At 45.4% G+C, this 15,305-nt stretch overlaps 1 protein-coding gene across 1 annotated transcript in view; it reads left to right on the forward strand.

Moving 5' to 3' along the window:
- PAX8 (paired box 8) overlaps positions 1–15,305 on the forward strand; it is a 92,867-nt gene that overhangs the window by 69,531 nt on the left and 8,031 nt on the right. The window contains exons 8-10 of the mRNA XM_069087532.1: positions 408–528; positions 1,093–1,299; positions 13,955–14,056. Of these exons, the coding sequence (XP_068943633.1) occupies positions 408–528; positions 1,093–1,299; positions 13,955–14,056 (430 nt within the window). The remainder of the gene's footprint in view (positions 1–407; positions 529–1,092; positions 1,300–13,954; positions 14,057–15,305) is intronic.

The following is a 15,305-nucleotide window of genomic DNA, read 5'->3' on the forward strand; positions in this document are numbered from 1 at the left end:
TCTTAGATGCCTTCCAACACTAATCTTATGACTCATTCTGTGAATCCCATGAGTCACATGCCCGAGAAAACTTTGTCTCTTTCTCTGTGTCCAGACAGGAAGGCTGAGGTCCAGGGAGGGTAAAGTACATCACAGGATCATAGATTTAGAGCTGAAGGGGTGTGAGAGGTTGTTGAGTCCAATTATCTCATTTTTCAGATGAGGAAACTGAGGCACAGAGAAATTAAGTGGCTTGCCCCAGGGTGGCATTGGGTGGGTGGAGGCAGCCTGGACAAAAGCATGGAAGTGGGAGATGACGCTCTGTTGATAAGTTTAGGAGTTTCCGAATGACTTCTAGACCTCATCCTGCTGGACTAGTTCTGACAACTTCAGGGCCCTCTATATACTGACTTTTCTTTGCTTCCCAGGGTCTCTATCCTCTGCCCCTGCTCAATAGTGCCATCGATGATGGGAAGGCCACGCTGACCCCTTCCAACACACCACTTGGCCGAAACCTCTCAGCTCACCAGACGTACCCTGTGGTGGCAGGTATGGGGGGCTGGGATGGTGCTGGGGTGCAGCTGCAGGAGAATGAGTGGGCTTAGCTAGAAGAAGGATCTGTCAGGGCTCCCAGGGCCATGCAAGAAAAGGTGGACTGTACAGCTAGAAATCTACCCGGGGTAGGCACAGCTCAGCCGGAGGGGTGAGGCCGATCACACTTCATGTCCTGGCTCCTCCTCCTCCCAGCTCAGCAAAGAATCAGGGCTGGTAAATGCTCTTTAGAAAGCCATTTCCTCACCCTGTGGTCCTAAACCCACAGATCAGCACAGTGTTGAATCAGACCCAGCTTTTGTCTCGTCCCCTTCCATGGAATCCGTCTCATTGACCCCCAGGAGGACCCAGAGCAGGAGGGACGGGGATGTGGCCTTGTTTTTCCTGGTGATGCTGAGGCCCCTTTACTCCAAGAGAGGAGGGGCCCCCAGTCCCCCTCCTCCCCGGGCCCCCTGGACACATCCTGTCCCCCTTTGCATCTCATGTTTTGATTTTGTGCACGCCTTCTCACCCCATCTCCTCACACCGCTCTCTCATTGTTTGTCTCCCTCCCTCCGGCAGATCCTCATTCACCCTTCGCCATAAAGCAGGAGACCCCCGATGGGTCCAGATCTAGCTCCACCCCTTCCTCTTTATCTAGCTCGGCCTTTTTGGATCTGCAGCAAGTCGGCTCAGGGGGCCCAGCTGGTGCCTCGGTCCCATCCTTCAATGCTTTTCCCCATGCTGCCTCCGTGTATGGGCAGTTCACGGGCCAGGCCCTCCTTGCAGGTATGGACAGGGAGGTCCTGGGGGGCCCATGCAGGGCATTGTGGGAGGGTCCATAAGGTTATCAGTCAACTACCATCCCCCTGTGGGGGCCCATTCCCTTGTCTTGCTTCTTCTTTCCTCCATGCAGTCACTCTGTCCCTCATTTATCTATCATCTCTCTCTCTCTCTCTCTCTCTCTCTCTCTCTCTCTCTCTCTCTCTCTCTCTCTCTCTCTCTCTCTCTCTCTCTCTCTCTCCTCTCTTTCTCTCTTTCTCCCTTCCCCCCTTTCTCTCCACCCCTCTCCATCCCCATGATGCCCATCAGGTCATGTTAGGTGTGGCATGGAGGGAAGAGAGCACTTTGAAAGGCTTAGGGAAGAAAGAGGCATCTGGCAGCCTGATTTCAGAGTCTGGCAGCCCAGCTAACCCTCTCCCCAAAGTCTGCAAGGGTAGTGGAGGGCATGGACCAGGAGATCTAGGGGCTGGATGCTGCTCACTTCTGGCTTGGGTATAATCATGGTCACTGGAACATCTCTGGGCGTGGAAACTGGAGTCAGGGACATTGCCCAGATATTTTTCTTCTTTTTTCCCCAATTTAATACAGATTTATTCTGTGCCATTCAGTGCTAGACTGTGGGGGAAGGGAAGGGAGTGAGTATTCATTAAGTCCTCTGTGTGTGCCAGGCTTTGTGCTAAATATTTAACAACTATTGATCCTCACAAGAAACTGGGAGATAGGAGATGATCATCCCCATTTTGTAGTGGAAAAAAACAAGGCAGACTGGGTCTACTCCTCATGCAGTGCTCTGTCCACCAGACCATCTAGCTGCCTTTGAGTATATTAAGGTAAAATATAACAGTGACCGTCCTCAAGGAGATGACTGTCAATGGGTGGGGGCAGAAAAGGATGAAGGACAACACCTATACTTATTATTGTTGTTTTTCAGTCGTGTCTGGCCCTTCATGACCCCATTTGAAGTTTTCTTGTCAAAGATACTGGAGTACTTTGCTATTTTCTTCTCCAGTTCATTTTACAGATGAGGAAACTGAGGCAAACAGGGTTAAGTGACTTGCCCAAGGTCACACAGCTAGTAAGTGTCTGAGGTTGGATTTGAACTCAGGGAGATGAGTCTTCTTAACTCCAGACCCGATGTTCTACCTACTGTGTCACCTGGCCGTCAGGTGTACTCATAAGGAAATGTAAATTATGTAAAAGTAATTTAGGGGGAGCAAGAGCGCAGTTCTGATATGAAAGGCGATTCATTACCAGTAGAAAAGAGGACACAAAGGGAGGGTGGGGGATGGTACTGGCCCAGATTTCTAGCCATCACACAGAGGCCTGGCCCCATTTAGGTTTCCGAGAGAGGGGAGTCTCTGCAGACAACCCAGCAGCATAAACAGCTGGGTAAGCTCACAGTTGTTGACACTGTAAATCATGTTTTTCCAAATAGTCTCAGGATGAACATCTGTCCCTTGTGCCTTTCTTGTTTATTGCCTGCTTGGCAACTGGAAATGTCTTTCTCTTCCCGATGCTGTGTTGAATGCAAGAAAGCTTTTTGGAAGAGATATGAAAGAAACCTGGCTGAGTACAGAGAAGGACAGAAGTAAAGAGGGATATTGAAAAAGTGGATGAAGTTAGTAGAGAGTTTACTTAGTCTAGATCAGACAAGGAAGAGAATCCGAGAGAAAAGTGAAATTCTGGAAGCTGGGAGCGAATGGGCTAGGTGGGATGGCGAGTGACATGTCCTTCTGATAAGGGGCATGGTGTGGTCCAATGGGCAGATGATTCTGTTTGCAGATATAAAGGTGCAGACCAGGAGGGCATTGTTAAGAATTGTAAAGCAGGGGGGCAGCTAGGTGGTGCAGTGAATAAAGCACTGGCCCTGGAGTCAGGAGGACCTGAGTTCAAATCCAGCTTCAGACACTTAACACAAAACTAGCCATGTGACCTTGGGCAAGTCACTTAACCCTAACTGCCCTACCTTCCTCCCTCAAAAAAAAAAAGCAAAAAGAAAAATCTAAGAAAGAAAAAGAATTGTAAAGCAGGAAATAAGTTTCCTTCAAATATTGACAGTGAGTGGGGGAAGAGGATTTTGGGATTATCTTCTTAGTTTTGATTGTTGTGCCCTTTAAGGAGGGTAGAGCTTGGGATGTGCTGTGAAGGCTATTGGACAGGCCTCCTGTGAGGGGAAAAAAATTAGAAAAAAAATCATAGACTCCCAGAGACAGAAGGCTCTTAAAAGTGACACGATCATAGAATGTAGAAGAGGAAAGTCCTTAAAGATTGCCTACCTATTTCGAGGGTTCTTAGCCTGAGGTCAATGAATTTGTTTTTTAGAAAATACTTTGATAGTATATTTCATCACAATTGGCTTCTGCTGTATGGTTTTATACATTTAACAACAGAAGTCTGAGAAGGGGTCCCTAGACTTCACCAACCTGCCAGAGGGGTCCATGACTCCAGAAAGGTTAAGAGTCCCTGATCCAGTTTGGCTATTTCTTCTTCCACATGAGGAAACTGAAGGTATTTCTAAAGCTCCTACTAAGTGTCAGGAGTTGTTATAAGCTCATTACAAATGTTGTCTAATTTGATCTTCACACCAGACTTGCAAGGTAGGTGTATTATCCCCATTTTGTCTTTGAGGAAACTGAGGCAAACAGATATCAAGTGACTTGCCCAGAGTCACACAACTAGTAAGTGTCTGAGGCTGGATTTGAACTCAGATTTTCTTGACTCCAGGACCACCTAGCTTGTCTTAAGGCGCAGAGATGTCAAATGACTTAACCAAAGTCTTTTTATATAGTATATATGCATGTATGTGTATAAGTATATATGTACATATGTATGCATATACATGTGTTATATATACATGTGTGTATACACATACGTGTATGTATGTGTGTGTCTATATGTTTTTTATTTATAGTCAATAGAAGGGAGTTTGAGTTCAGATTTCTCAACTCCAAATCTGAGGCTTTAATTTTGTGTGACCTCCTGTTAAACACAGTCATACTGTTTTTGCTTTTTGCCTTTTGTGGGGGGAAGGTAGGGCAGTTGGGGTTAAGTGACTTGCCCAAAGTCACATGGCTAGTATTTTGTTAAGTGTCTGAGGCTGGATTTGAACTGAGGTCCTCCTGACTCCAGGGTCAGTGCTCTATTCACTGCGCCCGCTAGCCTCCCCAACAGCCATACTCTTTACAACATCTGGGACTAATAGTCATCCAAACTCAAGCACTTCCAAACTCCCTAGTTCTAGCGCCTTCGTTCCACCATCAGAAGTTAATTTCTTTGTCTTTAAGGCTTTTTGGTCTTAAAAAAATCCCCTATCAAAATGCAAATACTTTTGGGAAGGGTGACACTGTTACCACTGGTGGGGATTAACTTTCCATCAGTTACAGCTCTAGCTGACAGAGTGAGACTTTGGGGAATGGGGGCCAGCAAAGGTTTTTGCCAGGAGGTCTGGGGTACCAACGATTGGAAGGGAGAGAGAGAGAGATATTGAGGTAACATGCTAAATCATTTCCTTCCTTGAGCCCTGAGAGATGTTCAGATAACAGTTTGAAGTCCTTCGAGGAGATCGAAGCATCAAGTGCTAAGAAGTGGGGGCTCTGGGATAAGCTGGCAGAGGGAAGTGAGAGGAAGATGCTGCCAGCCAAAGAGGGCTGCCCACTGGCGTTCACGCCCCTTCTTCCTTTGTTTCTGTAAAATGTTATCTTGTCAAACAGATTTTCCACTTTCCTAGTAAGTCCCTGCTTCCTTTCGGGCAAACTAAAGAAGGTACTGGGAGGGCATCCATCAAAGGGGGCAAAGGAAAGTGTTTGAATCTCTCATGACCCCTTGACTGCTCCCTCCTCTATCATTTCAGGCAGTATGGAATGAGTAAGCTGGTTTAACTTGGCTATTGTCCAGTCCACCAGTAATCACAAGTTGGCTACATGTCTGTTAGCTCCTTCCAGAGGGCAGAGATTACAGTGAATTTGAATGTAGAGGACACACACACAATATACATACATACATACATAAATACAGACAGACAGACAGACACACACACACATATATATATATACACACACACATAGTTTTGTCCTGATCTAAATGTGATGAGAATGGAGATTTATATATACATACATGCATGTATAAACATATATATATATATTTGTGATAAGAGATATGTGGGAGTTTATTAGGGCCTTTAGTTGGGAAAACAAAACAATTGAGTTCTAATATATATGGTGCATAGAGTAATATGTATAGAGCTATATATAATGCAAAACTTGACCTCAAAGGCCGAGTTCAAATCCTGACTCTTTCACTTATTGCTGATGTGACTGTGGGCAAGTCACCCTTTCTTGGTGTCAGTTTCCATATTTGCAAAACAGGAGGGTTAGGCTAGATGACCTCCAAAGTAGCTTCCAGTTCTAAATCTCTGATTTGAAGATTCTATATGAGATTGATAAGGGAGGAAGGATCAAAAACTGTTTTGCTGTTACATGATAAAAAGTATTGGGGAACAAGTAATTTTTTCTGTATTCCCAAAGTAAGAATTCCTTTCTTTACTGAGGGGAGTCCCAACCTCAGAGAAATATACAAAGCAATTAGTAAAGAGGGGATCCTATTCCTGTTTCTAAACTGACTTTCCAGATTAGATAACCTGGAAAAAAACATTCTGGTAGAATGTAAATTTTGTGAGAGCAGGTTTTTGTCTCCATGTCCCCAGGAGGTAGCACAGTGCCTGGCCTTTAGGGAGCCTTTAAATACTCACTGTAACAAATCTTTCCCCTATAGACCAAATATTTAAATGTCAGTCAACTGGCATTTATTGAGTGCTTACTGTATGCCAGGCATTGGTGATACAAGTACTAGTAGAAAGAAAGTCCCTGCCCTCAAGAAGCTTATGTTCTAAGGGGTGAAGGCAATGCATAAAAGGAAGGTCCAAGGTAGAGGTGGAGGAAGACAAGGTACCAGATGTGAGCATGGCAGAGGAACTTCAGGGAGCATTCTAGAGAAGAAGGGAACCAAGGATGGCCTGGGCCCCCTCCTTAAATGGAAGTTCTGAGAGGGGGAGAGAGGGAAAAGGAAGGCTGCTCTCTCTAGGTGAATCCCTAGGCTGGTGTGAGAGGGCAGGATGCAGAGCTGGGGCATGGCAGAAGAATGGAGATGGATATTTAAACATGGCAGAACAGGAGACAAATCCAACCATTCTGACATTAAATGTAGATGGTCAACAATGTACTCTTGTGAGAAGGAAAATAGGAATGGAGTAGATTTTTAAAAATCTAAAAACATGAAACTCATTTAATACATGGACTCAAATAGAAAAACTAGTCTAAAACATACCATGGGATAGTAACCCCCACAAAAACCCAGATGGAAGGTATAAAAATCTGTCCCATCTTCTCTACACAGTGGCTGCTCTAGGGAAGGCCCTCATTTCCTCTCCCTTTGACTGCTGCAACAGACCCATAAGTTCTTTTCTTGCTTTCAGACTCTGCCTCTTCCAATCCAACCTCCACATTGCTGCCAGGTAGATATCCCAAAGCACAGGTCTGATCCCATCAGTCTCCTCAAAAAGTTTGACAGGTTCCCTATTGCCCCAGGATAAAATAATAACAACTTTATTTGGTGTTAAAAAAACATTTCACAATCTACCTTTGTCCAGTGTTTGAAGACAAATTTACATTCGTGCATCTTCCTTATGGGGGCTATATTCCAGGAAAACTGGCTCTCCATACTCACCATTTCATTTCTTGCCTTCTTTGCATAGGCTACCCCATATCTGGAATGCTCTCCCTCCCCAGGTTTGTCTCTGGAATCCCTAGCTTTCTTCAAAGCATGATCAGGGAGGTTTCCATTAATAATGACAAAAGAGCAAATATATTCTGTACTTGACAATACTTTTGTTTAAAATAATGTTATGTAGTTATTGGCCCAAGAAGCTTATTGGGTACAAAGACTTGACCTAAGCTCCTTGAAGTCAGAGACTATCTTTTACTTTTTGTATTCCCAGCACTTAGCACAGTGTCTGACACTTTGTTGTTCAGTTGTTTTCAATTGTGTCTGACTCTTCATGACCCCATTTGGGGTTTCCTTGGCAAAGACACTATGCCAGGGCAGTACAAAGTAAGACCCCAGCCAGCCTCTGCACTTAGTAAGCTCAGCCTTCTATCAATAATTTTCATATATGGTGATGTAGAAATATAATAATAGCACCAATAGCAAACTTCAGATGACCTTACTTGCATTTCCAAATCATCATGATCCCATTTGAGGTTTTCTTGGCAGAGATACTAAAGCAGTTTGCCATTTCCTTCTTCACATCATTTAACAGATGAGGAAACTGAGGCAGGCAGGGTTAAGTGACTAGCCCCGGATCACACAACTAGTAAGTGTCTGAGGTTAGATTTGAACTCAGAAATGGGTCTTCCTGACTCCTGACTTGTCCCTCTATCCACTGCACCACCTAGCTGCCCCTATTAAGTAGGCATTTGATAAATATCTATTGATTGATTGACCTGACTCAACTTGACTACAGTGAAGAGCTGGACAAAAAATAACATGAAGATCACAACATCAGCACATTAGCTGGGGGGGGGAGGGGCAAGTTAATCCACTTAAAGGGAGGTCACTCTCATAGGCATCTGTACTTTACCAGTCATATGGAGGTTAATTTAAACCATGCCTGGTGGCCATTGTGGAAGCACGAGTAAGTGGTAACTCAACCCTGGGACCAAAGGACAAGAAAAATATCCAGCAACGTCTTCCCTGGGAAAGGTAAAGGACCCAATAGGATCCGAGACACAGAGTTGGAAGGGACCTCAAAAACCACTGAGTCCAACCCTCCCATTTTACAAAGGGGGAAACCGAAGCCTGGGAAAGTTTGATTTGCCCAAGGTCACCCAGGCTGTAAGCATCACAGGCAGGCTTTGAACCTAGGTCCTCTGACTTCTCTGTCAGACAGTTCAGAACCCTCTTTTAGAAGAGTTCGCATTTCTAACCCTCACATTCAAATCTGTTCCTCTAGATATGCATGAGGCTCCCTGGAACTTGCCATTTTCCATATTTTTCCAAAAGAGGTATAGCATTGATTCATCCTAGCTAGTCCTCAGCCCTCTATTTTTGGTCCCATGAGACCCAGTTTTCCAGAAGAGGTAATGCCATGGTCAATTCTGGGTACCACATTTTGAGAAAGGCATTAACAAGATGGAATGCATCCCAGGATGGGCATCAGATAAGGAGGGCACCCAAGAGATGATGCCATTCAGGGATCAAACCAGGGATGTTTAGCCTGGGAAAGAGAAGAGAAAGGGGAGGATACGATGGCTGTCTTGAAGGACCACAGAGAGCAGAACTGTTGGAAGGAGTTGGGTTTCTGTTTAACATAAGGGAAAACATCATAGCACTAAGAGCTGTCCAAAAGGGGAATAGGCTACTTTGAGAATAGTGAATTCCTCATCTCTGGAATCTTTTAAGTGAAGGGATAGTTGTGGGGATTCTTCCAAAGAGGTTTCCTGTGTAGATATGGATTGGACTGGGTGACCTCCCAGCTCATATCAGTCTATGAAGTAAAGAGACCCCAGTGATAAGAAGTGGCATTTAGGGACGTCTTTAAGGTGCCGATGACTTACAAGCTTATGTGAGCTTCACAACAGCACTGTGAGGGAGGTATTACAAGCATTATCCCCATTTCACAGAGGAAAATAACTAAGACTTGGAGAAATGGGATTTGGACCTTAGTCTTCCTGAGTTCAAGTCCTTGCTGGATTTCTGTTTGTCCAAAGTCAAAAAGTTCTTACCTATTATAGCCTTGGATTTGGAGTCATAGGACCTAATTAAAGTCCTGAATCTGTTGCTTCTTTATGACTGGGCACGAGACCCAACCTCTCCGAGCCTCCCTCAGTTTCTTCCTCTGTAAAATGAGGGAGCAGGAGTCAATGAGCTCTGAGATTCCTTCCAGTTCTGAATCTAGTCTGTGTGAGATAATGGAGCTGGTTTTTAGAAGGGAATGTCCTTGGGGGGTGGATAACGCTCCATATAAAGTGAGAGGCAGCCAGATGGCATTGTGGGTAGTGTGTTAGACGCAGAATGAGAAAGAAGTGAGTTCTAATTCTACTTCAGGCACCTACTAGCTGAGTGGCCCTGGGCAAACTCACTTAACCACTCTCTGTCTCAGTTTCCCCACTTGTAAAATGGAAATAATCTACCTCCCAGCATTCTTATTAGATTGGAAGGAGATAAGATATGGAAAGTGCTTTGTACACCTAAAATTGCTAGATGACTGTGATGATGATGATGATTATAATCATGTAAAGAAAGATAATGACTGGGTGCTCAGGAACACTGTGTGAAAGCCCAAGAGAAAGCAGGAAAGTGTAAGGCCGAAAACTGAGTCTCTAATGACCCCTGAGGGAGAATGAAAGAGAAGGTCAGAGAAGAGGCAGAAGAGGCTTTGAGTGGGTGGGGAGAAGGTAATAGAGGGGAGAAAGTTGGGAGTGCTGTAGTCTGCTGGGAAGTAAAGCTAAGGAAGTAATTTTCTTCTAAGAACCAACAGCCCTGAAGTGTGCATTGAATAGATAAAGCGCCTTTGTGACCTGAGGGGGAAAATGCAGGCTGAAATCTAGAGCACTATCGACAGGCAAGGCTAGATAGAGCTGGGGCAGTGGTTGGCCAGGATGCCCACAATGTGAACAATGAATGAGGAAAGAGGGTATTCAAGTTAATGAAGAGTGTAAGACAAAGGGAGGTGACAGAACTGGAGGGGATCTTAAGAATCATCTCATCCCATCCCCCACCTGTTACAGTTGAGGAAACTGAGGCCCAGGGTCAGTCAGTCCTCTAAAAGCCAGTTAATGGCAGATCCAGGGCTAGGAAGCCAGGGCTCCTGAGGCCTTCTTCAATGTCCTTTCCAAGGCTGCACCTTCTCCCATCACTAGCCCTCTTTCTACCTCCTTCTCATCATCACACACACCTGTCTCCCCCTTCCCCTGGCTGCACATATATATTCCTCATTCCTAGACTCACGTCCTTCTTGTCTCATTAGTAATTCTCTTCTGCTTCTTCCTTCTGGTGCTGTAGACAGAAAAATCTCCATGTTTAGCTTTGCAGTTCATTTAGGAAAAAAAATGTCTGAGTTTTCCAGTCAAAACAATGGTGTTTATTTACATTTGGGCCATATTATTAATTTTTCTCAAAACCTACCATAATAATAACAATGATGATAACAATACTTAAAGGCAGTGTGGTGTAGTGGATAGAGACCAGCCTTGGAGTCCAGTCTCTAACTTAGGTTGACTGTATGGCCCTGAGCAAGTCACTTCCTCTCTTAATGTCCCAGATGATTCTCTTAAAACTATGCCTTGCAGAGCAGAACCCAGCATATATTGGTAGTTTCCTCCTGAGAAGTTCTTTGCCCCAGTGAAATCAGAGGCTCAGTTCTCAAATCAAAGCAAGCCAAACAAAAAACCCCTTTATTTCTATTATATTCTACCAGAAAATTTCATTTACATTATTTCATTTCATCTTCAAAACTACGAGTGAGGTAGGTAATAATAGTACAATAATGAAGCACTTGAGAGTTTACAATGTGTTTTTCCTCACAACAACCCTATAAAATAAGGTAGGTAGTGCCTGAATTCTTACTTAAATTTTACAGATGGGGAAACTGAGGTTTGGAGTTACTCAGAGTCTCATCGCTAATAAATGGCAGAGCTGGGACTTGATCCCAAGAGCCTCTGGATCCAAGTCTAACTCTTTTCACTGCCCTGACCTGAACTCGGTTTCTTGGCAGAGTTTTCAGTTCTAATGTCTTTCCATCAGTACCACTGTGTGCTGTGAATAGGAGTCCTTCTAAAGAACTCCTGCTTGGGTTTTGCCTGATTGGGTCCAGTTTTGATGATAGATTGCTTGTGTTGCAAGTGGACCTGGCATCCAGAGATCTAAACTTGCAAGCTAAATAATGTATTTATAACCAGATTTGCATTACAAGAACTCATTTTCCAGGCAGCCTTTTCAGGAAAATGGCTTCACTGTTCCAAGCAAGGTCTGGCTTACAGCACAATTCCCTGAATTTCCCTGAATTTGAACTTGAGCTGGAGATGGGGGACCATGAACAACAAATAAGTAGCAGCAACAATCTGTTTAATGCTTTCTCATTTGTGAAGAATATATGAGGTCAGCGGTGAGGCAGGGTAGGAACCAGTGTCACCTTTCTATGAGGGAGGAGACTGAGCCTTAAAGGCATTAAAGGGTATCATGAGTCTGTGCCAGGGCCATGGGCTTCAGGGGGTCAGAAGAGAGTGCAAGTAACTCAGGGATGGTACCCTGGCTCCAAAGGGTTTGAAGTCCCAACTGGGACTTATCTTCTGCCTAAGTGACTGTGAAAAAATCACAACATTCCTGAGCCTCAGTGTCTTTTGCTGTGAAATGGGGTAATACCATTTAAGGAAGCCTGATAGAGTGAATAGGTTGGGTGCTTGGGGTTAGAAAGACCTAGGTTCAGATCCTACCTCTGACATTTATTAACTTTTAGCCTCTGGGCCAGTCATGGAAATTTATTAAGCATCAGGTCACTTCCTAGAATATATCTGCTAAGTCATTGATGGGGCCAGGTTTTCTTTGGAAGAGAGATTGTGAGACCATAGACTTAGAACAAACCCTAGAGGTCATTGGATCTAGCCTCTCCATTTTATAGCTGAGTAAACTGAGGCCCACAGAAGTGACTTGTCCAGGATCACAGAGCTAGCCAGTAGAATTTGAACTCAGGTCTTCTGGACTCTAAATCCAGTGCTCTATGCTGACTGTCATAGTCCAACACTCTCATTTTACAGCTGAGGAAACTGAGCTCAGAGAGGTCCCCTGTTCGCATTTGTTCTTCCTATCTTGAGGGAAGGTGAAGAAGACTTGGTAAAACTTCAGTGTGCTTTGTAAACATGAGCTGCCTTATTTCATTCCCGTCATTGACTAGTACAATATAGTACCTAGCTCCCAAAAGACTTTAGGGCAGGAGAATGGTCTATATGGAGACTTCAGATTAGGGAAAGGGAGGAACAATAGCTTGTCTGCTTTCAGAGGGAGTATGAGTTGAGTGGGCAGTACCATGTATGATCAACCACCCATGGAGGGAATGTTTTCCCAAGGGTCCTCAGAGGCAGGTGGTGGGAGGGAGAGTAAAAGGCCAGTGCTGCTACTGAGGCAGTCACTTCACAAGGGATAGAGTGCTGGAGGACACTCAGGGACCCAGTAAGATTTAGAGGAGAAATGAGATGATCATACCCAGAGGAGAAGGAGGGCACTTGGGTGGCATCACTGAACTCATATTGGTCCAGAAAGTGAGAGGTAGGGGAGGAAGACCTGGTTGGGGAGGCAAGTGGGAAAGATGGTCAGGACACTGGGAAAGGAAGGAAAACTTGAAAATTGGGATGGATTGTGGGCAATACACACATGGTAGAGACTTGTTTTTTTAAACAAGCTTTATGATACAAGGGACCCAGGGACACTGGCCAATGCTGTATCTTTTTGTGAAGACCAGTAGTCACAGAATCTAGGGACACCCCTAAAATTAAAATAACAACAAGAATAAAAATAATAAATTACAACTCTCACCTTTCTATTGTTTATAAAGTTTATAAAGCATTTCCCAATTCCCAGAAAACAGATGTATGTTTCCTGGGGCTGAAACAGTTCCATTGGAGCACAGGACTAAGCTAAGTCATTCCTCGGTGTCTGTAAATTTCAAACTCCCCATGATGGAGGGTGGCAGTGGACCAGCAGGAGACCAGATGCTGAGGTCCACTCTTACCTCACCAAGCCACTGTCTGCTTCTTCCCACAGCTCTCTCTAGAGACGTGGGAGTCTGTGAACTTAGGGTTATCGAAGCAGCCTGAGCCTGGAATTCACTCCCTCCTCATCTCTGCTTCTCAGAATTACTTGTTTCCTTCAGAACTCAGCTTAAGCATCACTCTTTACACATAGCCTTTCTTGTCACCCCTTTCCTCAGCTTTTAGTGCCCCCCACTCCCAATCACTTTGTCTCTACTTTTGTGTGTATTTGAATCAATCAACGTGCATTTATTAGGCACCTACTATGTGCCAGTCACTGTGATAGGGAGGAATGGGGAAACAAAGCAAGTGAAGGCTAAATCACCTTGTCATTTTCCTCAATAAAATGTGAGCTCCCTGAGGGCAGGAACTTTTTTTTTTTGTCTTCATATTCCTATAACCTAGTACAATGCCTGGCACATAGCAGCGGCTTCATAAATGTGTGTTGACTGATTAATTGAAGATCAACTGTATGCATGGCACCAAGCTAGGCACTGTGAGGGATGGGGGGAGGCTTCTGCCCTCTAGGAGTTTACAATTTTATTGGTGAAATGATGGCAGTTCTCATGATGATATTAGAGAATGGTGTGAAAGCAGTTGCCAAAGTGATGTGTGCAGATTTCATGAGCTGGACCAGTTCAGAGAGGAGAGACATCAGTGGGGGTCGGATCAGTCAGGGTAGGCTTGCTTCATGGAGGAAGCAGCTTGAATAGGATTTGGAGAGGACCATGATGGGGGGGGGGTGGCATTTGAGGCAGGAACAACCCACAGGAGAAAAGATTCTGAATTTCTCCAGAGAAGGAGGTACCAAAGGTTGAATACTTAGCTGATTATGGTTTCTACTTCTTCCATTTTTTTTCCAGGGCGGGAGATGGTGGGACCCACGCTGCCCGGATACCCACCCCACATCCCCACCAGTGGCCAGGGCAGTTATGCCTCTTCTGCCATCGCTGGCATGGTGGCAGGTAGGGAGAGTGACTGGGGACCAGGGCCCTAGGGTTACGTGGGAGGGGACCCTACCACTAGTAGATGAAGGTTGGGAGTGGAGAGATGGCCCCCTGGCTCGTAGTTACCAGGGGGCACTGAAGGAAAGTCCCAGAATTTGTCTCCTTTGGAAGGCAAGCTTCTTGTTCTCTTTGGGCACCTTTAGTTCCCTGACTGTCCTCGGTTTTGTCCTTTCCAAGTTTACGCCCAAACCCAAATTGGGATCAGGCATCATAGAAGGATCTGGGACGTCCTAACACTAGCCGTCAGCCCCTCTTTGTGTCCCACAATGGCTAACTTGAATTTGTCGGCAGCAGACACATGGCTTGCCTAGTGAACGAAGCAGGGCTTCATGATTCTGCCATTCATGATCTGTGTGACCCAGGGCAGGTGATTTCATCTCTCTGGGTCTCCGTTTCCATATCTGTAAAGTACAGGGGTCCCTAACAGCTGTAAATCTATGACCAAATGAACAAATGACCCCTTTTAGCTGAAAATATATGACCCTGTGATGACCCCAGGGTCTTTAAGGACCATTCTAGCTCTTAATCTATGGTTACATGTATCTTAACTCTCCTTTGTGCTGCCCTGTGACTCACTGAAGCCTTCTGGGCCTCAGTTTACTTATCGGCAGAATTACGGTGCTGGATTGAGTGTCCTCTATGGTCCCTTCTGGTCTGAGATCTCTGTTTCTATGACTAGATGACCTCCAAGGTGCTGTATAGGTTTAAAACATGACCTTAAAAAGTCCCTTCTTCCTATCTCCTCATCTACTGGGTGTCCCTCAAGGCCAGGGGTCATACCACCTACTTTGGAGTCTGGAGGTGTGGGGAGGGGTGATGGGAGGTCCTCCCTGTTTGCCTCCCTCTGTCGCGTTTCAGACTTTGGTCCTCAGACAGGAAGCACACACTGGAAGAGGGTGCTTGGCTGGCTGCACTGCTCCCCCCCCCCCCAACCCCAGGCTTTCTGTCAGAGAGCAGTGGTGGAGAGAGTTCTCTGGCCTCGACTCCAGACCCCTGTTCGAAAGAGATGGGCATTTGCCATGGCTAAAAGTGTGCCCCCGTCTCTAGACACTGGGGTGGGCAATGGAGCTGCTTTGTGTGAAGAGGGAAAGAGAAGAGAGAGGGAGAGAGAGAGGAGGAGAAGAGAGGGAAGGAGGGAGGAAGGGAGAGGGGGGAGGGAGGGAAGGAGGGAGAGAGAGAGGGAGGGGGGACAGAGAGGGAGGGGGGG

This window comes from Petaurus breviceps, unplaced genomic scaffold (assembly GCF_028583685.1).
Source record: "Petaurus breviceps papuanus isolate PSGF00001 unplaced genomic scaffold, PetGlider_PUasm1.0 182, whole genome shotgun sequence".
NCBI lineage: Eukaryota > Metazoa > Chordata > Mammalia > Diprotodontia > Petauridae > Petaurus > Petaurus breviceps.